Source organism: Seriola aureovittata, chromosome 22 (assembly GCF_021018895.1).
Source record: "Seriola aureovittata isolate HTS-2021-v1 ecotype China chromosome 22, ASM2101889v1, whole genome shotgun sequence".
NCBI lineage: Eukaryota > Metazoa > Chordata > Actinopteri > Carangiformes > Carangidae > Seriola > Seriola aureovittata.
Genome location: NC_079385.1, coordinates 7,814,362 through 7,840,581, shown reverse-complemented (window position 1 = coordinate 7,840,581; position 26,220 = coordinate 7,814,362). Strand labels below are relative to the sequence as shown.

General features: G+C 41.8%; 1 protein-coding gene across 2 annotated transcripts in view; it reads right to left on the bottom strand.

Annotated features, from left to right (window-relative positions):
- The window catches only part of tbc1d22a (TBC1 domain family, member 22a), a 120,853-nt gene that overhangs the window by 45,454 nt on the left and 49,179 nt on the right, over nucleotides 1–26,220 (bottom strand). For both annotated transcript variants that reach the window (XM_056367248.1, XM_056367247.1), the window contains exons 10-11: nucleotides 13,916–14,022; nucleotides 2,529–2,604 (exon numbers count right to left, since the gene is read on the bottom strand). In XM_056367248.1, the coding sequence (XP_056223223.1) occupies nucleotides 2,529–2,604; nucleotides 13,916–14,022 (183 nt within the window). The remainder of the gene's footprint in view (nucleotides 1–2,528; nucleotides 2,605–13,915; nucleotides 14,023–26,220) is intronic.

Sequence of the window (26,220 nt, the reverse complement as noted above, 5' to 3'; positions counted from 1 at the left end):
CGTGTATAAAGCTACAAATATCAAAGAAATACACTTCTGGCGAGTTCGTTTTTGCTCCAACAATATTTTGTTACCCTGTTGCCTCTGAACACAGCATGTCAGTTAGAGACCCCTCACTGTGATAAAAGATTAGTCATTAATGGACAGCGTGGACATGGTCATAAAAACACTGCACATGGTCTTTCTTTCCCTCTCTGTGACTGCACATTTGTTTTCCCCTCCATCTGACAGACACATAGGAGGAGCTACATGCAGTCATTTTAAAGACGCAGAGAGAAGGTGATACGGACAGATCAGCAATGTCCTAGCCCGGCTGACCCAGTACGGCAATAAAACACTGAGCTGAGGTCAAAAAACATCCCAGAGTCCCTCTTTCCCGTTATCCCTGTCTCTCCTCCCATTGTCTTAACAAATACCCCATCTACTACTAATGTCCCCGTATCAGATACCAGCTGAAGGCTGAAAATGAAAACCAAAGTCTCATAGCAACAGCTAATGCATTTTCGTGTGCCTTTTTTGGAAGGCTACTACTCTCTAATGGAGAATAATTTTCTCTAATTTGTAATAAAATATATAATGGATTCAGTAATCTCTAGAAAGAAAAGAAAATCTTTAACAAAAATCTTTAACAGACTGAACAATTCTGCAATTGGAAATTTCTGCAGCGAAAAAATTAATATTGGTAAATCTGTAGTGAAAAAATATGCCTGTTGTAAAAAGACATGGACGCCACCCTTTGTCAAAATACAAAGCACTCTGAATAACCCTGCATCTGATAAGCGCTGATAGGTAATTTTGGAAGAGATGAGAGGCCATTGTTCCCAAAACAGATGCTATGTCGACAGCCGAGCGAAAAACAATCCTGTAACACAAGATAAAAGCTATCTGTGATCTCATTAGAGGTGGTAATGTCAAACTGGAGAGGTATAAAATGGCTCTGCCCCAACTATGATGACAGGACACTTATGGAATAAGATACAGTAAAAACGTTGAGTCATTTTTTATGTCTTTGCCAGGGTGTGGTGGAGCTCGGATGGTGTTTCTTTTTTTTTCTTTTTTGTAAATTTATTTTGTTCTAAACACAGAAAAGATACACACAATCTTCTCACAAAAGGCACACACTCAATATATCAGTTTCTTTTTCATACGCAGACAACAACGCACTCCAACACTGACCCTCATACACACATGCCCTTTCTATAGGCAAGTTTACTCATCACAATTCTCACATGCAAACAGACAGGCCTGCATATACACACTAACTTTCTCTGACATTCACTCTCTCTCTCACACAAACACACACAAACACGCACGCACGCAAGTGCACTCTCTCCCTCCATCCATTTGAATGCAGAGAGCGAGTCCTCCCTTGCCTCTGGCTGACAGAGCGGGTGACAGGATAGTCGGACAGCACCAAGGTTAGTCCAGAACATGACCACTGTACAAAGGCATGCTTTGATAAAACCTTGCTGTCCGCAATGCATCATGGTCCGTTGCAAACCCCACGCGAGTTTTAAGTGACAGAGGCGACTTTCGGATCACTAAAAGCAAATCCAGGTGATATTTGCATGTTTATTGCTTCGACAAAATGGGAATGAGACTGAGAAAAATCAGCTTGGCTAATTAACACTAAGTTGCGGGTGTTTGTGAAACATCATCGAGCTGCGTGTGAGTACACTCGGCACGCATACATTAACTTACAGGGCTCAGCAGGCCATTGCTTTTTGCGCTAATAATCACCAGCACATACACATTTCCTTAACAGCCGGGTGGAATGAAAATTAGTCAGACACAATCGCGGTGTTGTGTCACTGCAAATCCGACAAAACCCCCGGAAGACTCAAGGCGTGAAATGTTACTTTCTGGTGTGTACCCTTTTCTAATACAAGATTTCAAACTATCAGAGAAAGTTTAAGCAGACCGCAAGTGAAAATTGTGGAAAGAAATCCTCATTTAAGTGACTTTTTCTTTTTTTTTGTCTATCTGCTTTTTTTTTTTTTTTACCCCTGTTGACCGGCAGAAGACACATCTCTAGACAAGTGCTGTCCAATCACAGCCACACTTCACTGCAACACTCACATATCTAGGAGCTAAACACGGCCTTGCTTTGGCACTTCAGTTAAATGAGAGGCACGGAGGATGGACAAGTTGTGGTTGTTTAGCTACAGAACGCTCATAGGTAAGAGCTGAATTTAAACTGATATACACAAAACGCTGAGTTTAGGCCATGAGCAAATTAAACACAAGTGACATTGTGAAACGAACTTGTTTCAGTTTTTTCTCTCATTTTCTCTCAGTTTACACAAACAAATTTAAGAGACAAAAATGTTATATTTGTGAATTGTTTTGCATGTCCATTGATAAAAAAGAAAAGAAAAGAAAAGAAAAGAAAAGAAAAGAAAAGAAAAGAAAAGAAAAGAAAAGAAAAGAAAAGAAAAGAAAGAAAAAAGAAATCAAGTCAAGCCGGAAGAGCTGTGAGCAGAAAGTACTTTATGGATGGGTGAATGGAGACGAGGCAGAAGACTCACCATCAATCCTGCTGACCAGCTCCTCCAGGGCCTTGACTTTTCTCTGGATGCCTGGCTGGGCAAATGTATAGTTGTCCTGAGGAGAAGAAAAAATCAGGAGTCAATATGGACTGACGCTCCATCTATAAGTGTGAAAATTTTAAATAGCTGCTCTGTAATATGTACACGGTCTCCCAAAGTGAATGAATGTGTGAAAAAGGCTTCAAACATGATGTAGAAATAATTACAACCAACAATGAGGAGCATAGAGGTCAGATTAGTAAGTGGATAATCCCCCTGTGAATGTGGAATGACCACATCATTAAAAAAAAAAAAAAAAAAATTTGCAAAGAACAAAATAAAACGAGGTAATGAGATGAAGCAGATATTCTATTAAAGGAATATTTGTCAAATCTCTTTGTCATTTCGTAGACAAGCTGTGAAATTGATCCCTTGTTGAGAAAACAGAACACGATCTGTTTCACGTTGACGTTTTGCAGCCATTTGGCCTAAGAGTCAGTGTATCACAGCACACGCTCGAGAGGGTTTGAAATTTCACATTTTCACTTTGAGGATTCATTTTGAGAAAAGTGCAATGGCAATTACAGATTTTGAAGTGTTTGCCAGGCCTCATTTCACACCTCACACAAAGCCATAGCCATCCTTAAAAACAGTAAATACAGAAAATAGGCCATCCAGCTAGCGCTGGCATGACAAAACATGCGCGTCGCTGGCCTTGAAGACAAAGTGGGGAGCGGGCTGACTGTGAATGCGCCTGTCAGAACATAACAGGTGAGTTGTGAATGGGTCCTGTCCTCATAGTTACAAAAAAAGAGAATATTCCTGAGAGCTGATTTCTGGGGTCTTTTCATTAGGGTCCCTTTCAAGTAGTTTCTGTAGCTCATGAAGTCTGAATAACGCCAGCAGGTTAACAGAGCTTGAACATTAGATGTTAGGAGCTGTGTTTGTGGAGCTACATGTAAAGCCAAATGTAAGGAGATGGACACCAGGCCGCAATAAGTGAATATGATCACAGGAGTGGGCAGTGTGGTTCGGTTGAAGTTGCAGAATTCAATACGTGTGGGAACAGCACATAAGCATTTTGTGTGTGCATGTACTCGTACTCTCACACACACACACACACACACACACACACACACACACACACACACACACACACACACACACACACACACACACACATAAACACACACACACACATAAACACACACAAAAAATACACAACAAGGATTACATTTCCTTGAGGGGTCATTTCAGTGTGGCTGGAGAACAGCTGATGTGGCAAACTCTCCAACAGATGGGGAGAGTGAGAGAGGAGGAGAGAGAGAAAATGAGAAGGAGAAAGAGAGGAGAAAGAAGGAGAGGGAGAGAGAGAGAGAGAGAGAGAAGTCATTTAGCAATAAACAGCTCCAGTTGTCCTTCAGGCTCAGCAGAACCAAGGCGCATGTGTCCTCCTGAGTCCATCAGGGGCTGGCAGTGGAGAGGCCGCATTCTCTCCTGCCTTTTTTTTTTTTTTCCTCCATCTACAGCATCTTTCCCTCCTTCTATCCCTCCATTGTCCCTAAATATAACTAAACCTCTTCTTCCCATTCATTCTCATTCATCCAAGTTTGCCACTTGATTCTATTCCTTCCCAATTTAAGACGCGCAGGGATTATATCGTGTTCCCTCCATCATCCTTCTATGATCCCTCCCTAACATTTTTTCATATTTCCTCTGTGCTACATTTGTTGTCATTGTCTGAGTCATCCTTGAATTTCACTTTTGTTGCTAATTTTCATTTGTATATTGTCTCCATTTTCTGTCCAGAGCTTCTCAACCCTCCCCGGTTCTCTTTCTCTCTCTCTCTCTCTCTCTCTTTTTCTACCACCCCAGTGTTAATACGGTTAGGTGCTAAGCAAGTGTGAGGGCCAGTACAAGTAATTACATTTGCATTATTGAAGCTGCTGGCTTTAATCAACTGCCCTTCCTTCTCTCTTTCTGCTTCTCACTCACCAGCTTCTTCCACTTTCTGCTTTTTTGTTCGAAGTCTCTTTATAGCAAATGTCATGCGCTCACTTTCTCTTTCTTGCTTTTCAATCACTTTCTTTTCATCTCTTTTTTTTTTATTCTCAAATTCTTTATTTTGCCTTATTTTTTTTTATATATCTTTGTCTCCCACATTCCTTTTTCCAAATCTGTATTGATGTCTTCATGTTTTTGCTCATCGCTGCCACTTTGTCCATCTACATGTCTGTCACAATCTCCGTGTTCCAATTTCTAAACTGATTGCTTGTACAGAAAACTTGTTGTAAAATCTATGATTGATCATTTTTATTGCATTGCTGACTCAACTTTCCTTTCTGTTTTTTTTTTTTTCCTTTTACATTTTCAGCCTCTCTTTTTCATCTTTTTAGTGAAAAATTCTCCACATAGGAAATTATAGATTGTATCTTGGTTTTTCTTTTCTTTTCTTTTTTTAGTTCTGGTAAAATCAACACAGAAGCAAACCTGAACTTTTATTGGCTTTTGTGCCAGGCAAGCAATTTGCATTCAAATGAGATCGCGCCATCTTTATGTCCTATATCCCATACCCTATATTACATGTTGCACAATACCGGTAAAAAAAAAAAAAAGGAAAATTGTAAAAACATTGCTCCATGGCTCTACCCCTGATCAGAATCTCCACCTTTAACAAACTCTTGAATATTGAACGGCCAGCAGTATGTGAAGAATTTACACCAGCTACAGCTTTAAAATACTTATAATAATAGATTATAGGTCACAGGTTAAGACCGAGTGCGAGTTCTCTCCACACGACTGCAAGATACATGAGCTCAGCATGAGAAGTCTTCGAAATCACTGTCGAAATCACTTTCGACACCCTGGTTCATCCTGTTGCATGTTCTTCTGTATCTTCAGTTTCTATAAGAAAGACTGAATTCTGCTTTCATTGAAATGAGGGGAGAAAAAAAAAGGTTATTCTGTCTGCTCTAGTTACGCAATCGAGATGTAACAAGATGTAAAAAGAAAAGAAAGGAAAAAAAAGATAGTTCTACATTTAAGGGTCAAGAGGTTTTCAGAGCTGCTGTTTGTCTGTGTTTTTCAGGTGCTTACTTTCTCTTCTCGCTCATTTCTGTCCCTTTCCTCTCTTCTATTTTACTGCATTCCCCACTGCATTCTCCCTCCTTTTCTCTTGCTTCCATATTCATTTATTTCCCTCTTTTCTCTTATAAAGCTTGCTTTCTTCCTTTTTCATCCAACTGCTCAAACATATCTCTCATTTCTCCCTTTATCAATCTCTAACTCTTCTCCTCTCCCACCTTCTGTTCCCCATTTCACTGTCTAGTTTCATCTGTCTGGTGGTGCTAATGAGACTAGACTTGACTAAGTGTTTTGAACATGCTATTATGTCTCCTCTGCTTTGTTGTGTTCCCTGGTGTTTCATTTTGTTCCATGCTGTAGTGCATTTTATTTTGTGACTGATTGTTGTTTAGTTGTTTTTCTGCGATGGGGGTGAGGCACTAATACAATTTTTTTTGCATTCACATTTCCCATCGTCTCAACTGCCTCTCCTGAAATTCTTTCACCTTCTCTCCTCCTCTTCTTCCCAATCCCTCTCCCTTTCTCCCCTTCACTCTCTCTCTTCCTTCCTTTATTCCTTGTTGTTTTTGTTTTTTTTGTCCCATTTTTCTATTTTCTGCCTGTTCCTCTTCCACTGACTTCCCCTCTTTGTCAAATCCAATATGTCAGATCTTTGATCAGCTGAGGCAACAGGAGGAAATCAACTCTCACTCCTTCATAATTCATACGTTCTCCTCTTCGCCCGCCATCTGTCCATCCACCACATCTGACCCAGCAACTAAGTGGAAGTGCCCCGCTTCGAGCCCCATGAATGAAGGGACACGCTGCGCACCAACATAAAGTCCGTGTTTCTCTTTCTAAGCCAGGTGTCAACAGCCTCTCGTTCTCTCCTCCTTTGTTCTCCCTCTCCTCTCCCCTCTCCTCTCTCCGTCAGCTGAATCGATAGCTCCTCTTCACCTCTCAGTCCGTTCTATTAGAGACAACAATGGCTCCACGTTGGACTAAGATTGCCTCCTATTGAGGCACTGGATGTCTATCACCGAGTTGGACAGAACCAACACAACAATGCCGCGAGGTTATGTGGTACGTGTGAAAGAGAGAGAGAGAGAGAGAAAGACATAAGGACAGAGGAGAGAGAGAGAGCGATGACAGGTCAAGATAAAGGGTAGACAATAATGGACACACAGTGCTGTAGACAAGACTGAAGGACAGTGCAATGATCTGTCAGTCTCAGACATGGGGCGTGGGTATGAGAGAGAAGCAGAAAGTGATTATATGAGCGAGATGACAGGTTGTGATAAGGTGAAGACAAAAGGTGCAGACAATTACAGTCGTTTCGGAGCTACGGGAGGATTGGAGCAGATTTCGTTCTCCTGCTTTGTGTTTGTGTGAACATCAATGGCCTGTAGCTCGAGGGCAGTAAACTTTAATGTGGACTTAAAAGGTTGGCAGTTCACAGTACAGCTGATGGTAAAGGTCTAAAGGTAGGGCCGGGACGTGCGGAGGGCTGGGTAACCTAAATTCCGTTTTTTTTTGCTACCGACCGGATGTGTCAGCAAGTCGAAGAGTCTGTAGCCATGCTGTGAGGCCATGCTTATAGGCACTGCAGTGCTTTGAGCTGAATTGCTAATGTTTCAAGTATCTTAGGTTAGCATGCTAGCAGAGCAAGTATTTGGTCACTAAAGGTTTGGAAAAATCGAAATTTTGAACAGATGACGGTGCTAGAGGAATCTTGAGGCGAAACAACAAAGAAATTATAGCCTGTGGCAAAATTCAAGGAAATCCATCTAATAATTGTTGAGGCTTTTCACTAAGAACCAAACCTGTCAACCTCAGCAGCTAGAGGGAAAGTTAGAGGATGACTAAAGTCAACAGGATTCATTATCTGAGAACGACTGTCTGTACCAACTAACTGGCAGAGCAACATTTCCATCCCTGCCGTCATGCTTCTAAACGCTCATGTACCAAAAGCTGGCACTGGATGCCTTCTCACATTTCCAGTTTTTTTTATCAACTGCCAATTTTAGAGTTGTTGTACAGCTGCTATTGTTGAGACAACATTTAACGTTTGATGTTTATACATCAGTAAAGCGTTCAGTTCTGATAGTTCACAGTTGGATAAGGGATGATGGGCACATGATGCTCATATAAACACTGCACATTTCCTTTCTTTCCCTCTCTGTGAATACACAGTATGTATGTGTTTTTCCTACATCCGACAGATACTGGAGGACAAAAGGCAGAGAGAAAGCGACAGAGAAAGAGGGTAGGGACAGATGTAAAAAAAAAAAAAACACAACAATTAGAAACCCAGTTGTCCATATGTAGGGCTGAAAAAAAAAAAAAAAAAAATCATCTTTTTCTGGCTGAAGAACCAGGTTTCTCCAATTCCTTAGCCCAATTACAGAAGCTGTGTTTCTCATGAAAGCAACGTTTGTAGAAATCAGGTCACTGCTGAAAGCAGACTGTAACCTGGCTACTCTTACTCAAGTCCACATTTCTTGGACAATTAAATCTTCCACACATTCAAACTGGCTTTTTTTTATTTTTGTATTATTATTATTAGTACTTTCCTTATGAAGTGGCCTATTTACCCAAGAGTAACCCAATACTGATGATTTAGACGAGAAAAAGAAAAGGACTTTTTTGTTATATCACAAGGAAGTACATGCAGTTAGTTAACAAGTACTTCGACACTGCCTCTGAGTATGCATTGTGCTATATAAAGACACTTGCCGCGCCTTACGTGACCCTAACAGGATCAACACCACTTGTCGCTCTGCTAACTTTTCTTTTCTTCCAGCATAACAGAGCACACTCCTTTCTTTATGCCACTCTTATTTCATAGACGTCTCCATCCATCCTTCCTGTGCCTGCTCTTCCAGCCGTAGCCTTTAAACTGAGCAGCTGTCCCTGCTTCCATCTCCACTCACCTGAATGGAAGCTACCTCAGCTAACATGATGCCACTTACACTATAGAAGAAAGGGAAAACAATAAAGGGGAAGCGTATGTATGGCTGACATACAGAGGGATGGACGTGTTAAGGTCTAAGTTGTTCTTGAACAGCGAATGCATTTACAGGAACACCAATTAAGACTCGCAAAACAGACAACACAAACACATATACAAACATCTCGCACACAGACGTTCCAGCTGGCAGATCATTCCTCCTCTGTGTGTATGTGTGAATTTGTGTGTGTGTGTGTGTGTGTGTGTGTGTGTGTGTGTGTGTGTGTAGGTGGTGGATTGAGTGACAGCCCAAGGTGACGGTAGGGAACCCTTGGGGAAACCAGAACAGGACATGGCGTCTGGTTCGGTCTGGCAACCGTCTGCTAGACGTCGGTTTTCGGACCCCTGTTCCCACTCAAGGGAGACCCCATCTCTTGCAGGCACCGTGGAAACAGATGGTTGCCTTGACAATAAGCAGACACACTCGGATTGGCTCGTGCTCTTAGGGAGGGGCTGGAGGCAGCGCAGACATGGAGCGACAAGAGAGGGAGCTGCTGACCATTTAATCTTTGTGTGTTTTACATTATTTAAATTGTGTTTATTTATTTTGTTGATGAATTAACTGCAGAGGTTCATGTGATACAAGTTAGTGATAAAGTTAACTTCCAAAGAAATGATCTTTTCAGTCTCTGGGGCATCTCAGCTTTACTTTAGGTGCACCTGACATACAGCACCTGATTCATGACATAAAATAGAATTGAAAACCTGCCAAAGATTATTCTTGCCAGCTCATCCGTTAAAACTCTCCAGCCAAGAAGTTGTTATGAACTGAATAAATGTAAGTATCTTTCATGTTCTCCCCTCTCTGGCTATAAATAAGGGCAGCTCTAAAGTTCTGAAGTACAAGCTACAGTTATGTGCCTTTTGGATAAAAGTGAACATTTCCTAACAAGTATGCATCATGTCACAGGCTAATACATCAAACCATGGCATTGGAATCTGAAAAAACAGTCCAAAACATTTTTATGTTGGACCCCTTACTTGTCAAGACTAACCGTTGAAGTATAATAAGTTCAGATCCCCGGGCGAAATTAAATTTCTCAAAGTTAGGTCCTGCACTGGAAAAATACATTGAAGAGCCCCTGCTGCAAAAGGCATATCTGCAGAATTAGCATAAAAGGCAGGTTTTCATCTGCTGGCTTTAAAACTGAGAACCCCTGGGGGTGTGCTGGCAGAATAATGGACTTTTTAAACTTTTTGACTTCATTGCCCTCTCTGGGCATGACAGGTAAGACACAGGCTCGATGGCTGCACACGGACGAGCACATAGGTGCTACATACTGAATGCACCTGCTGGGGGAAATTTCAGTTGTCTTTGCTGTGAAATGTGTAAGAAAAAAAAAATAGATTCAATTACTGAACCTTTGTTTTTAACGCAGATGTCAATATGGTTTGGAAATTAGTAGGAAATGTTTAAATCAACACAGTGTTGGGCAGAGATGACAGTTCCACTTAAATTCATTGAAAAGACAGATATGGAACCATTTTAACAAGTTACATTAATCAAGTTAGCCAGAGGCGATGTCCAATTTAGCACAGTACAAGACTAATTGGCTGCCGGAGAGACGGGGTAACATTGGGGTCAACTTAACAGAGCTGTGTCTTAAATGGGTAAATGTACCAATGTGTGGACTTTCCATTTCCTTTTTTTTTGTCTGTTTATTTTATGTTTAGCTCTCATTTAAATTCAAATTTGTGCATTGGTTCAGAAGCGGAGTCATGCTTAAAAGGACTTGAATGTGTCACATGAATGGCTAATCCCCCCCCCCCCCCCCCCCCCCCAACCCCACCCCCAGTCCAAGAACACAGGTATTTCAGCCATGTTTTTGATCATGTCAGAAGTAGATGTGACATCAGTGGGCAGTCTGTTTGATGTGTAAATGGCCTGTGGAGAACTGTGTGCTGTTATCTTGTTGATGCTGCTGTGACACACACATGCACACACCAGAGCTTGTCCATTTACCACTGCCTTAAAGGTCATGCCAGGACAGAAGAATGGCTGTCTTCATTTACTCCTTAAACTGTCACTCGCTGTCTGCTAAAGCAGCAGGGGTTGTTACATGTTCTGGCGTGGGTTTGTAGCCCTGGATGTCAGCCTAGACAACAGCTTTAATTTCATCAATAATACATACACAAAAATGTTGCACTTACAGTCCCCAGCCATTAAAGTGGGCATCCAAGGACTATTCCCAGCATTTTAGTGCCTTTGAAGCGTGAAGACTAACAAGAAAAGTTGTCTTGTACAAAATATTTCAACCCGTCACTCTGATTTTTGTCAACACAGACAGGCAGTAAAGTTGCCTCCAATCAACTGATCTCTCTAACCTACCTTTTATCCCAGCCTGCTCCTTTGGAGGAGGGGGCTGTAGTGCTGCCAATTTAAGCAGCTGCTCATTAGAGAAGCTGTTTATATGAATTGACAGCCAAAATAGCCTGTTCAGTTTGAGGTAGGAGAGACGCATGGTGGTTAAACGCTAAAACCAGAGCTAATGGCCAATTTACTGTATTAGAAAGATAAGAGAAAGTCTTTTAAAAGTGTTTCCACTGTACACCAGGTAATTACGTACAATTGCAGCTGTGGTTCATGGAGGGATGGAAGAAAGCAAGTTTCTCTTCACAACATCCCCCCATCCATGTACAAAAAAAAAAAAAAAAAAAAAAAAAAAAAAAACGAGCTTGTTTCTGCATTGTGATTCAATTTGATATTTTACCCAAAGTGGTGCAAAACAAGTGGAAACCAGTGTGGCTCCAGTTTCAGAGGAAATACTGAACGTATAAGGTGCTTAAAAGGCAGGGAGCAAATGAAACTGCTCAAACAGACTCTCGCTCTCTGCAACCCCCAGACCCCCACCTTCAGGCCCTTGGTTAAGTCTAATAGTGTATAGTGGATGTGAGAGGGTTTGAGACGAGGTCAGAGCAAGGATCACCAACTAATTACAGTGCTGAGGCACTCAGCCTCCGTCAGATTGTTTAGAAAGCATTAGGGGGGAAACATGGGCTTCCCTGGTGCATTGCACATAATTAGTTTGGAGCCAAGGTCACAAACAAACACAAGCACGGGGACAAACAGCATCCATACACATACAAAAGCGTTCACAAAGACACACTCTCTATTCTTCTCTCCGGCTCAGCTTTCTCTCTGTCTTGCTCTCTCAGGGGCAACAAGGCACAGCATCTATTAATTTCTTAAATGAATAGCCGACTAATTGATAGTTATTTATTGATGCTTGCTTTTTTATGCACAACACATGCTCCTTACTATTAATTACCTTTAGTGTAGGGCAAGGAGATGTTAAGTATATTTTTAATGCACTGATATATGTATTAAACAAATTAAATGAACAGAAATCATCTATTAAAACATTGCCCTCTTTTCTCACTTAAACTTCAACACAATGATTCACTGCGTTTCTTTTACCCCTGATTTCCATACAACAATAATCACATTTCCTAATCAATAATTTACAGACTAACTGCTGCGGCCTCTTCTCTTAAGTGCTACTTTAGATTGAGGTCATTGACTGTGCCAGAAAATGATGAGTCAGTCAAAAATTGTTGATGTTTTATAATGAAAAATGAACTTTGGCACTTTTTTTTTTTTTATTACAGAACAAATAGCATCTACAAAAGGCACAAAGTCTCCTCCATTGCTTTAATCCAGCATACACAGATATGGTAAAGCATATTTGAGGACCGACGCAGAAAATGAGGATGCTAAGCAACAGTGCTACTGTTCAGAGTAAATCTACCACCAGCCCAGGCAGGCACGTTTAGAATTGACAGATGGCTCAACCATGACCGCTGAGAGCGAGGTCGATTAAGAGAGCTGGTGGGCAAAAGGGTTTGGGAAAGAAATGATGAAACAAAATGAAGTTTGGTGCTGCGGTCTGTGTGCAATTATCTGGTCTCCAGACACTCGGGCCTGCTTTCGGAATATGCAAGACAATCACATTTCTTAAAACCACACAGAAAAGCTCTCTCATACATAATGCTTACACCGTTACAGAGGCCCTGCAGGTTTTACGACAGACATCAATGTCAGCCCACCCGAACGCTGTAACATTCAACACTGTGCATATAATTGATTGTCTGTCGTGGTATGTCACGCACACATACACTAAACCGAGCAATGACCTACATTGTTTCCGTACATTAAAAACTCCTCACGGTGGAAAAGCACATATGTTTGGCCGCGAAGGTCTCAAGATGTATTTTGTTAAATTTTGCATTGAGGCATTTTTTTTCTTGAGACTTTTATGGTAAGGTGGGTATGTATATATGCACCTTAGCACTTAGATGTGTGGCCTTGCCCGTCCTGATGACTTTGATATGACAGACCCAGCACATGCACCTTGCACATGTTACCCTGAATTCACACTGTAAACAACATGGTCTACAAAGTCACTTCAAGCTAATTCTGTCTCTTTTCAGCTCAGGGAACAGGAAAGCTCTGCTGGAATGTATCTACAGCTGATGAAAAAGGGCAGGGGCTTTTTTTTAGAGACCCTGGTTCTTCTGGTGGAATCGTAGGTGGAGGAAATGAAGGGTAATGGGAACTAAGTGATCCATCAGACATATGTAAGACTGGCCTTTGTATAAATATAATAGCTAAAGCTTCGATTAGAAAGAGACCAGTAATTTAGACCATTCGATTAAGCAAACCCGCGCTTGATAAGCCAAACAGTGAATCATAGAGTTCCTGCAATGTAAAAAGAGTTAGTGCTGCTGACAAGAGTTAGCAGCTGTGCACAGCTTCCCACCACTCTAAACTCTGTATTTTTTGATGACCGATCTCTACGGTGGGGAGATCTAACCCTTGGGTTATCATCCGTTCCACCTCATATGAAAGTTTAGACACACTGTACTTTTTCTGGCTATTGTGCTATTTTGCAAGCCAATTGCACAGTTCCTGCCAAGCATAAAAAGGTGGAGAGGTGAGGTAAACAAGGAGAGAGAAGAAAGATGAGCATCTACCAAAACCCTGATAAAAGCAAGTGAAGGCTAGTCTTGCATTTGGTGTGCAACTTGAAGGATGAAGGACGCCCAGAGAGAAGATCAAAAAAAGAGCAAAAAATTACCCATTACCCTCTTGAGACTGGATCAGATAAGCTTATATCTATACAAAAACCCTTTAAAGAGAGTGAGTAATAGAAATGTACAGGGAGGATAGACTGACTACATGGAGGAGGGAGTCAGCAGGAGACTGAGCATCTACAGTATGTTGGTACAAAAGTATAAAACTGTAGGTATTTTCATCAAAGTTTATTCGAAGACAGCCTACATCTTTTCAACACGCACGTACACACATGCTTACCTGGATGCCGTCCAGCAGTTTGCTCATGCACCAGAAACTGTCAGCCTCGATGTTCCTCAGAGCCTCTTCCTGGAGACTGGACACGTCAAAGTTTTCTACTTCCTCCTCTAGAGAAGAGAAAGGAGAACAGAGAGAGAGAGAGAGGGTGAGAAATGAGCACCGCAGGAGACACACGGGAAGAAACGGGGAGACAGGTGAAAGAAAATGTGAGAGGGAGTTACAGGTGAAAAAAGGAGGGAGAGAAAGAGTGGAGACTACGAGATACACGCAGAGAGCAATTCAAGCCTACCAGCACAGCAGAGGCTCCGTCATAAGCCCACCATTCAGAACAGGAGAGCAGCAAAGTCAAAGGTGTATGGGAAGGACAAATTCAATGGGGAGTGTGGGCGCTAAGGAAGAGGGAGGGCGGCGAGTTATGAAAGAGATGTATGGAAAGGAATGAAGACACTGACAAATTGGAGCAGAGTAATAAAGAAGGGATGAAGTAATGGAGGGACTGTGGCGGCGGAGCGTGTGGGAAGAAAATAAATAGCGGACTAATAGAGCAGGCGAATGATTATCATCTTTTAAAAACAGTGGGTTTTCCATGGCTGCTTTGAACATTGATCAAATGTCACACCGTCTCCACGCACACGTCATAATGTACTTTTTATATTGCAGACAGTGAATGTACTTAACATATTTTCTTGTGGAAACAGAAGAAATGATGCAACTTTTTATGTCTTTGAACTTGCTAAAGTTTTTATTACCATCACAGAATCACATAACCAACTTTTATACTTTCTAATGTAGTCTTTTATTCCTATAATTTTATGCTTTATTTTTGTTGGCGTTTGTTTTTGCGATTTCAGTCTTTGCGTTTGACTGTTTATATTTTACGTAAACTGCTATAAAATGACTACAAAGGTGATAGTGAAGAACGGGGGAGAGGAGGGAGAGAGGTGGAGGCAGGGGGATAAATGGCCTGTAAATACGTAAAGCAGAATTAGGTTCCGGACGCATCCCAAAACACACTGCGGGCTGCACAGAGGAAACAATTTCCGAGCAGCGAGCACACCGAGTCCCCCAGTCATGTCCAGCGGGTGACTTCAGCGATGGGTGTCATCAGATGTCATTAACGGCAGCAGTGTGTGACGGACTGCAGGGGCTTTGACGGGCTTCTGACAAGCCACTGACAGCCAGTGGAGAGGAGATGGGACAAGACTGATTAACAATGATCTAGAGAGAAAAAGAAAAGAGAGGGAGAGAGGGAGAGAGAGAGAGAGAGAGAGAGAGAGAGAGAGAGAGAGAGAGAGAGAGAGAGAGAGAGAGAGAGAAAAGGAAAGTGTGTATCTGCATGCGTGTGGCCATATTACCAAAAGTGTAGTGTATGTATGTATTTGTGTGAGCTTGTGCATTCCTAATACACACAATCAGGACCTGGCAGCACCGCATGGTATCCTTGGCAACCCCAGTGGAATGTTGTCAAGGTTGTAATGAGCATGCTCAGTCTGACAGACGGACAGACAGGGAGCTGGCAGTGGGCCAGGACTACAAAGCCACTAACAACTAGGCTGCACGCTTGTATGTGTGTATGTGCGTGTGTATGTATGTATGTATGTATGTGAGTGTGTGTGTGTGTGTGTGTGTGTGTGTGTGTGTGTGTGTGTGTGTGTGTGTGTATGCGTGTGTGCGATCTCATCATTGTCTTATATTGCCTTAAGTCAGGTAAGGGTGGACAGCAAGCGAAGAGAGACTTCATTTCAGTGAGACTTTTCATCCCATCACACCCTGACAGATCAAGGCGTCCATTATGTTTGCATAACTACCAGATGTTTAATGCCAGATACGGAAGTGGTCAGGGAGTGCATTGTGATTACACGTCAGTAAAGTTCATCCTCACCACAATACTAACACAAGCGATGCGAAAAGAAAAATGTAATAAAGCCGCAGGCTACACATAACAGCCAGTACATGCGTAAATGTACAGCGATACAATCAAATGAAATCCAATTTTTGGAATGAGATATATATTGAAAAAAAAAAAAAAAAATCAGTTTGCAATGAGAAGTGTAAATATATTTAGAGAGGAAGAGGTCAGCCACCAAAAAAATATTATGAGTCAGAGACAGCTGATGGGATGAATACTCACAATATTTCTCCTCAGCTTAAATTGAGGCCACAGCAGAAGTCAACTACAATCAACTGAATGTAGACTAGGAGCAGCTGTTATAACAGTGCCGAGACAAAAGAAGCCACCATCTGACCAATTTTAAGCCAGTATTTAATTTGATAGCTCCTCTATAGTGATGCAGAAGACAATGACAATACATGAATACAGGCTTCTCTCTGTGGGATGCAGTGGCTCTGGGCATTAAATTTGTAGTTGAAAAGATTAATTGTAAACAGGCTGACTGGCAATTCGTGTGGTGTCATTGCTGATTAACAAGGTGATGAGAGTGCCACTGCTCTGGCGTTCGGGGAGACCCAGAGTATCCCAAAGTCTCAAATCAGTCTTTGTCGCGGCTAAAGCCTCGCTGTCGGGCGCAGTTCCAAACCGAGACCTTGACTCTGGAGCAGATTAGAAGGGACAGCTGCTTCCAGGAGTCCAGTGGTCGTACTGGAATTGGGCATAGCTCATCACAATAACAAGGACACATGGGGGGGGGGGGGGGGGGGTTATGCGGTGGGAGTGACTGGACTCGGCGTGGCTAGATCACAAGGCAACAGTGCCCCCTGCGACCGCTAGTGGCACTGACGCAAACACCGCTGACCGAGTGCACACGGATGAATGTTTAAAAACGGTCAAAGCTCATTTTCATGGTCAGGTAGTCCGGACAGCTCTACCTGTTCACTCTTTAAAGGATAGAAGAATCAAAGCTGTGTGGTGAATGGCTGATGATTTCACAAGCTGAACCTAGCTGAATTCAGTTTTCATGACCCACCTGATCCACCTTCAAACTAGTATTGTTCTAGTGACATAAAAAACAAAAAGAAAAGGCCACAAGGCCGGCCACCCTGAACATTCAGACTTTGTGTCTCAGTTGACCTGCTCTCAGAAGACGAAATTGCTAATTACCTTCATAGGATCAATGCCTCAGTAGGAATTCCTTCAAGATATTCTCTTGGTAATTACTTTTGGAGCTCTGCCTCCACACTAAGGACCAGCTGACAATACATGTCTGGGACATGATCCGTGTCTCAGTAGAAATGCTTCACAAATAAGAACCTGGGGAATTCGGGGAAGTTCAAGCTTCAGTGAGCCTTGCATCAGAGAAAGAGAGTCTCAGTGGCTTTAGTTCTGTCTGAGATGTTGCTCCAAAATAATCCTTCGCCAAATAATATTCTCAGGCTGTTGAGACAGCAGGTCAGACACGAACTAACCTTGGTGGAGGACCTTGTTTGATACGTCGAGTCTCCTAAGACACTCACAAACTTCCACACGTCTGCTCAGACAGGCCTCTGAAGACCGGCATGTTGTGATCACATTGGCAGAGCAGCACAGCGCACACAGACCACAGACTTGGAGGCACAGCCAAAGGAGCACCACATGCATGCACACACACACACACACACACACACACACACACACACACACACACACACACACACACACACACACAACAGTGAAACAGATTACAGAGCCGTAATTGTTTGCTTGAAAGCAGGAATCATCACCGAATTTCTTTGATGTTTGTTCTCTATTTGAAAAGATAAGGAGGGAAATGTTTAATTTAGGAATCAAAACTTTCTCCAACAACAAAAATTTGAGGTCAACCATTATTTTCTTGACACAGTTTCAGTTCTGACACTTCATGTCTCCTCTCTCCCATCAGCGTGCCATCTCTTTTTATACCTCAACTGTCCTCTGATACCCTCATCATCTCTCTGTTGGTACATCAATGCTTTTCCTCTCTTCCTCCTCCTTTGTTCCCTTTACTTCTGTACAGCCATTTGACATCTCTTCTGTTGCTACTGCTACCCTGCCCCCCATCCCACCCCCCACCCACACGCCTTTTTCACCTCTCTTCCTATTGGCCACGGATCCAGTTTCCTGCCAGGCCCCAGGGCTCATTTCCTGTTTGTCCTGGCGCAGGGGGCAACTTGTCCGGAGAGACCAACTGCTTGGTCGCTGCCAGCTGTGAGCACTTGGCACAGCTTGGCATGCGGAGCCGGGTTACACCTCCGGAGACCGAGTGTGGGCACCTACATACACAGACACGTGCGCGCGCCGAGTACACACACACACACACACACACACACACACACACACACACACACACACACACACACACACACACACACGCTCGCGCCGGTGCTGCCATCTGCTCTTTACAACTATGGGCCACAAGGTAATGTGATGTAAGATGATAAACGAGCTAGTTTGGCCTGATGTAATCATAAAGTGTGTGTGTGTGTGTGCTGAGCACCAGGGTCGGTGTGTGTCTGTGCAGACAGCAATTGGCAATGAAAAAACAGTCCCGTTTGACAACCTTCTGTTGGTTCAGATTAATCATGAGCTAACCTGAGTTGCCGACCGCCACAGAGAGAGAGCACGCGATTACTTTTTAACATCTCACCATGCAGAGCTTATGAGATCACATTAAGTTGTGCAGTCGTTTCTTATCATTTACAGCAGAGATCACGGTTAAATGCAATGAATCTAATGACTTACAATTTGGGTGTTGAATCCAAACATTTTACAGTCAGCTTTGCACCTTCAGAATGATACCCACGCAACAAAGCCTGAAGCCTCGACATGTACAGTAATACTTCCGACCTCCCCGCCGTATCAGACAAACCTCCTGCTCCACCTCTCACTCAGGCTGCAAAAAAAAAAAGAAAAAAACGGAAAGAAAAAAAAAAAAAAAGTGATTTCCCCACCGTGGCACAATTAGTGTGATAACACCGATGTTAATGAGAGCTGAACATTTTCCAGAGAGGTGGCATTCATACTGTTGGATAATTAAGAAGAGAGTCAACCTGGCAAACCCAGTGTCACCAACACATCGAGAGAGCGCACGCGCACGCACGCACACGCACGCACACGCACACACACGCACACGCACACGCACACGCACGCACACACACACACACACACACACACACACACACTTAAATATGCAGAATCGCAGCAGATTTGAGCGCAATGAGAATAGAATTATGGCAGTGTGCGAAACAGGATGTGAAGATATGAAAATAGACAGCTGGAGGTGAAGGAGGCAAGATGTAGGAGTCTGTGTGTGTGTGTGTGTGTATGTGTGTGTGTGTGTGTGTGTGTAAGAGTGAGCAAGAGAACAGGTGGAAGTGATATGAGCGGAGGTGAGGAAAGAAATAATTTACTGTTTTTTTTTTCTCTCTCGTATAATATGAGGAAATAATCATAAGCAAACCCTTTGTTTCCCTCGAATCTTCAGGTTTTATGAGACTTATCTAAAGTCTGCTGTCTAGTTTCCTAAAAAGCCAAGCCTGGTGTCTTCATTTCATCGTTCTTAGAAGTTACAAGGTTTTCCTTCAAAGTGCACTGCGAAGCTTACTCATTGAAAGCATTGAACTCCAGCCTCCCCCAGTGATAAGGAACGCTTTAGGCCCTAAAATCTACACAATCACTCCAACATTTTTCTCATCTCCCACTATCTGCACTATGAGCCGTGTGTCCATACATCAAACAGCAGGCCCCACAGCTGTTGGCGAGATAATGTAAGTCCTTGACATCAAATGGAACACAGCTATTAATACCATATCTGCCTATGTGCAGACACATAATGATCCACTTGCCCTGAGGTAAGATGGTGTCTTGTATGAGGAAGCTTAAAGTGTTTAATGTTGAGTAAGGCCACCGCATCGCATTAACTGTTGCTACCGCTGCCAATATCTCCCATTTTCGCACGACAAACCCTCCCCATCGCCCACCCCTCGTCCTAGCCTGTGGCACATTTGTTCAGCACGGAACGTGTGATTCCACATGTGTGCAGCTGGCCCGACGTACTCCGTTAGTGTAACCATGGCAATGCCAGCGAGACGCAACGCCGCCTGGAATGAGGTCTGTTTGTGTTTTTCTAATTCCACAGTGATAACATGCAGAGGGAGGAGAGGGCATTGGTGATCAATAGCGCAAATCACAGCTGGAACGACTGGATGGCTCCTGGTGGAGCTTTTATCATTGATACCCACCGCAAGGAGGGAGACATGAGGGGCAATCTGGAAAACACTTCATACAAAGAAGGCTGAAGGTGGATTTGTCAAAATCCCGAAAAATGACAGTCAAATGGATTAAAAACATGAAGCACCAGTTTAGTTTCGTCTCTTTGACCAACCAGTTGTTTCTTTGATTAACATACATTCTTTGGTTAACAGTAAATGGTGCTATAGTGCTTTTATCCAAGGCTCTTTACAATTTAACTCTGACCCAACCATCGGTAGCAAATTAGGGATTCAGCGTCCTAGGGCCTGTTCTTCAGTTGTGGTTTAAGTAATTCAGGCTAACATACCGTTATCAGGCTGAAACAACCAGGTTAATTCTCGTCCATCTAATCTGGCTCTTCAGGAGGAAATAGATTGATGGACATAAGTCTCATTTTATGTGTTCCCGCATTTTACTGGCGTTATTGTGGTCTGCATTGTGTCTAAAAATTTTTCCACTGTTTCCATACTTTCATCACTGTTAAATATCAGATATTACCAATGAATGCACTTAGACCAGGAGAGATGACTGCTGTGGCTCTCCCTGATGGACATTCTAAAGACCTAAGTGATAATCATGAGCCTGTAATGAAAATGAAACAATTACATCTTAAAAAGTAACTTTAAAAGCAAATAGATTTTTAGCAAAGCAGGTTTTGCAGTTAGTCATTTAATGTAAGTTTGAGTGTTCAAATGAGAAAATCCAGTTTTAATGTCATATTAAATGCCACGTTTCCCTTTCCCTTCGTCTTTTAACAGACATCTATTGTTTTATATTTCATTGTGTATACATATAGGTAATTAAACTGTGACAATTACGTTAACAGATCATATTGATTTCTCAACAACCACTAACTTCTCATTTAAAATCATAATTATACTATACTCAAACTGTCAACCCTGTGATTAATGAATGACCCGCTTTACCTTCAATGATTAGCTGAACATTCAGTCGATTGGCCAGATATTCATCAACATTCCTTTTTTTTATTTTAAGTCATTTATATAACTAAAAACACCAATTCCACTTTCCTGGTTGCCTGGTTCATTATCTTTTATTATCACTGCAAATCGTAAAATACCTTTGTTGGTAAAAAAAAAACAAAAAAAACAAGCAATTTAAAAACATCACCTGGGCTGTGGGAAGTAATTAATATTTTCTGACATTTTAAAGAGTAATAGATCAATTCATCTAAAAAAAAAAAAAAACAACATACAAAAGTTTTGTCATGGCACAAAAATAGTTGTTAGATGCAGCCCTACTACAAATGTTAGAGAAAAGCCAGCCGAGTAGGATGGGTTTGAAGGCATGTAACTTTGCATGTGGCTTCATGTTAATCTTTATTCATCATTACTTCACATAGTTATCACAGAGGAAGACTTTTCAACGACAGCTATTTGTACCACACGTAAGCTTTTCAGCTTCTGTTTACTTCTTTTTATGCCTTCTATAAAGCTCTTCGTCTAGCCTTGTTGTTGAAAGGTGCTATACGAACACACTTGCCTTGCCCAACTGCATTGTAGTCATTCATGTGTATGGGCAAAGCTAAAGGCTGGATTATACTAGAAATCAAGTGGTTCATTTGATGTGTTGTCCAACCACGACAAACCTCAGAAGTGTTTATAGTTGTTCCAAACAGCCACACTTAAAGGCCAAGTGAAGAACCGAGTGTCGTACAGAAGAGAGAGACACAATATCGTTTCAATATGAGGATAGCGACGCAACCTCTCAAACAATCATTGTTCATTTTAAAGGGGATGGAAAAAGTTATGTCAAGAATAAAAAAAAAAAAAAAAGAGCAAGAGAGAAGATCAGCCGCTGGCTCCTAACAATGGCAGCAATCCAAATCTAGACGCTACCCTGCTAAAGAACATTCATGAAACAAACTGTCTGACACGATGTCCTTCTTCTTGTCTAACCAGTGTGGTGTATGCATAAGCAGGTTATGCGTCATACTCAGGTTTCCTGGAATAAAGTGGTTTGTACGTGTAACATGACGCGTTCAATTACTTGATCACAGTCGCATACAAACATTTTTTAAATCACATCCCATGTCCAATCCGTTCAAGGCACAGTAAATCTGCCTGCCTAATGTAGGCATTTAGGAGCTGAGGGAAAGTTTCCTGAGATGTAAGCGAAGGATCAGTCCATTAAGTCATTAGTGTGTGTAATCTGCAGGCTTAGTTAGGAAAAAAAACATTAGGGGAGCAGTAATAAGCAGACATTATGAACAGCAGTAGACACATTTAAACACACAGGCAGTCGATGTGCAGAGTGGTGAGACAGACACCTCGAGACATTATCCTGTGCTGCTGCGCCAGACACAACTATTTGTGCAAATGCATGTGAGCGTGCAGTGTGTATGTGTGAGCATATATTGGGTGTCCAGATCCTTTTGAGTGTGCACGGCCGAGAGTGTCTTTGTGCATGAGTGCTATTGTTTCAAACGTGGCCACATATCTGAGATGTCTGCACACGCGAGCGTTTGTGTCTGTGCGTGTATGTGTGTGTGTGTGTGTTTGTGTGTGTGTTTGTGTGAGTGTGTGTGTGCACATGGTCATGATGCAACCCAAAACACCACACACCACCAGCGCAGCAGCACGGTAAGATGACTGTTTCAATTGCCTCCAATTGCATCAGGTCAAGCGGAACGCGTCTCGCTGGTGACAGAATGATAAAACAGATTTTCTTTTTTCCAATCACACGGCTGACAAAGAGAACGAGAAATAGAGACTTGGAGAGATCTGAGGCTTCTTGGTGAGGAGAGTTTCAATTTATGGCTTTTTATAGTCAAGTAATTAACTTAATCTAAAAATATTCAATAACCCCTGCGATTATTCACAGAAGATAAATCATTTTTTGACAGAACTATTTCTCTGGATCATTTCAGGGCTGTATTGCTTTTTATCAGGAGCAATGAGAGAATCTCTGGTAATACGGGGAAATAAGATCAGGTCAGATGCAGATGAAAGCATAACTATTGATTTTCAGCGTTATATGCCCTATTGTCAAGCAGCTACAATGGGCTGTGTGATTTCACTGGTCATTTCTACACCGTAGGCCAAAACATGTAAGGCTCACAACACACAATTAAAAACAACAAAAACAAATGTGCTACACTGCCTTTGCAAATGGCTAGCCAGGGGGATTTTCCATTTAACACCATATTACATTTTTGTAATTACATTTCCTGTCTCTACCTGCTGAACGGCTCTATGGCTGAAAACAATTACCACACTTTTACCCTATTCTCTGTCACATATTTAGATTTTAAGGAAATAACTGGATGATCAGTGAAATCACTCAGTTTTAAAAGGCTAAAATACTTCCTCCCGTACCCCTCGCCTCTGGGCTCAAACATTATCCTCTTTCAAAAGTGGAAAGTCTATTTTTTTTTTCCAATCCATGTTAATCCACACATAACACACTTCCACATAACAAACACACACAACAACAAATATTCACAAATCAAAACAAAAAGAGACACGTTTATGAACAAAAAAGCTTATAAACAATACAAACAAAATATAATTATTATTAGAATATAAAATATTATTTCCACCGTAGTTCTGGCTCAACTCCCAACGGCTGCTGTGCCTCTGCTGCATTACAGACAGAACTATACTGTTGTAGATATTACTGATTATACCAACATTTTTTTAAAATGAATTTCACGTTTTCAAGTATATTCACTCATCTCTCCTCTTTCCATGTATTTTTTTTAATATAAGTTTTTAAACCTATGTTTTAAAAAAAAACATCTCAATTCATCTGGAAAGAAGTTCCAAATTTAAGCACCCAAAGGATTTTGGCTATGCCTAGTATTGGTTTTCTAGTATGTGTACCACTTAACTCTTTGAGGTTGTTTTAATCTGATAGAAAATTTTTGTGTACCATGTGTAAGTTAGCCATCTATATTCATAGGCATTTTCAATTTATGCATAATATACAGGAGTGGAAAAAGCAGAAGTTAGGTGTTATGTGTGTTATTATCAAATATATTATATTATAATAATGCTTTTTTTCCTCCATTTGAGAAATTCCAATAATATTAGATATTTGGACAAATTCTTAGACGATAGAAGCAGCAGACATGTTTGGGTTGAGGAAATCCAGTGGCCTTAAAAGTGTCTGAGAGTGGGCAACCATGTCATACAGACACACAATCACAACGTTAAATGTGCTTTTAAGTGGAGATACGAGGATACTGAGTGTAACTTCTTTAAGCAGAAAGAAGTAGAAAATAAATGTAAAGTGGCAACCATCAAAAGTCTGAAATAAAAGAACATATTTCAAAGCAATAAAGAGACATTTATACAGAGAAAGGTGGAGAGAGACAGAGACTAAGGGTCAAAACCACACGGGCGATTCAATTTCTGCCGGTCCAAATGCTATTACTTAACCCCAGAAACATGGTGATTGCAGTCGAAACCGAATGGAGGAGTGGAGACTGAGACAAAGCTCAAGCCAGGGGAAAGACAAAGAGAGAGACAACGTCAAAGAAAATAGTAGAACAAATCTCAAACTGTCTGGGGGAAAATAATGCCTACACCGAGTCAATAATCTCAGCAAATGATTAAAGCAGGAGAAATTAGAGAAAGCAAAAGTAGATAAAGACCAAAGTAGAAAAGACAGTGTTCCTGCTGGATGTCAGCAGCTGTGCTTGGGCAATCACTAAGCAGCTCATTAGAGCTAATAACAGCCGTTAATCAGAGAGGGACTTAGAATAGAAGGCTCAACCAACAGTGGCCAGACCACGGGGAGAAAGAAGCCGATATTAGTTAACCGCCTACTGGCCAAGATCCACTCCACAGATTGCTCAATTTATAGACGGACAAACAGGCAGATGGATGATATGGAGAAGGAGAAGAGAAGAGAACAGAAGAGAAGATGTAAACAGAAATACAAACAGAAAAGGCAGAAACACTGTGATCCCCTGATGTGAGGGTGCAAATGAAATACAAATGAGCACGGCATATTACAGCATGGCAGAGCACGCTGTGCCATGACGAAAGCTCCATGCCAGTGGACAAACAACAGATCAGAGAAGAGATATATGGGGAAATGTGGAGAAGAGAAGGGGAGAGTTTGAAAAGAAAAGACAGGGGAAGATACAATATTATGCTGAAAGGGCCAAAACGGCACAGAGTAAAGCGGATGTGCCTAACAGGAAACCAAACTGCTGCATACTATGGAACATACAGCCAACTGGAACTGATAGATTCAGGCAGAAGAAATGTTGATTCACATTATTTCCAGTGTCAGTTACATGTAAGCTTCTGTTTTCATCAACCAGTTTAGACTCTTCTTGTTACATACGAGATATCAGCTTCAGTCTATGTTCTGTGTGTGTGTGTGCGTGTGCGTGTGTGTGCGTGTGCGTGTGTGTGGGTGTGCGTGTGCGTGGGACTCCTGCAGGCATTCCATCACAGGTGACTGACAGTCTCCTTCCATCTTCCCAGTTATGTCCCTGGGTGCTCCACCTAGTCAGTCTATCTGCAATGCTCCATCACAACCAGTCACTGTTAAGTTCTCATATTAAAAGCAAGCTGGCTTCATTTGCAGCAAAGCAAACACCAGCACAGACACACACACAGACACACACAATAATACACACTTACAGGAAGATATGTTTATAGGATAGGAAGTAGGATGTCTGCATGTTTCATCAAGCTTAATTTCAGCGTGTAAAAAAAGTCTCTTCACCTGGTGGTATATGTGAAAAGTGACAGAAATAGTTGTGTGAAGAAAAAGAGAGAGTTCAAATCCTGCATACTTGTATTGTTGGTTTCAGAAAGTTACACATATTGTGCCCACACACACAGGCGCACACACACACACGCACGCACGCGTACGCACGCGCACGCACACACACACACACACACACACACACACACACACACACACACACACACACACACACACACACACACACACACACACACACACACACACACACACACACACACACAGTTTTGACAGATCGTGTGGTAAATGCCAAGCCTGGGGTGCCAGTTTGTAAGTGAAAGAAAAGTCGTCCAATTTCATTTTTATTTTTTTTCCCCCTAAGACAATAAAGACTGGAATATTTCCAAGATCATTTCAACATATAAATGATCATTTTGTTTTTTGGCACTGTATA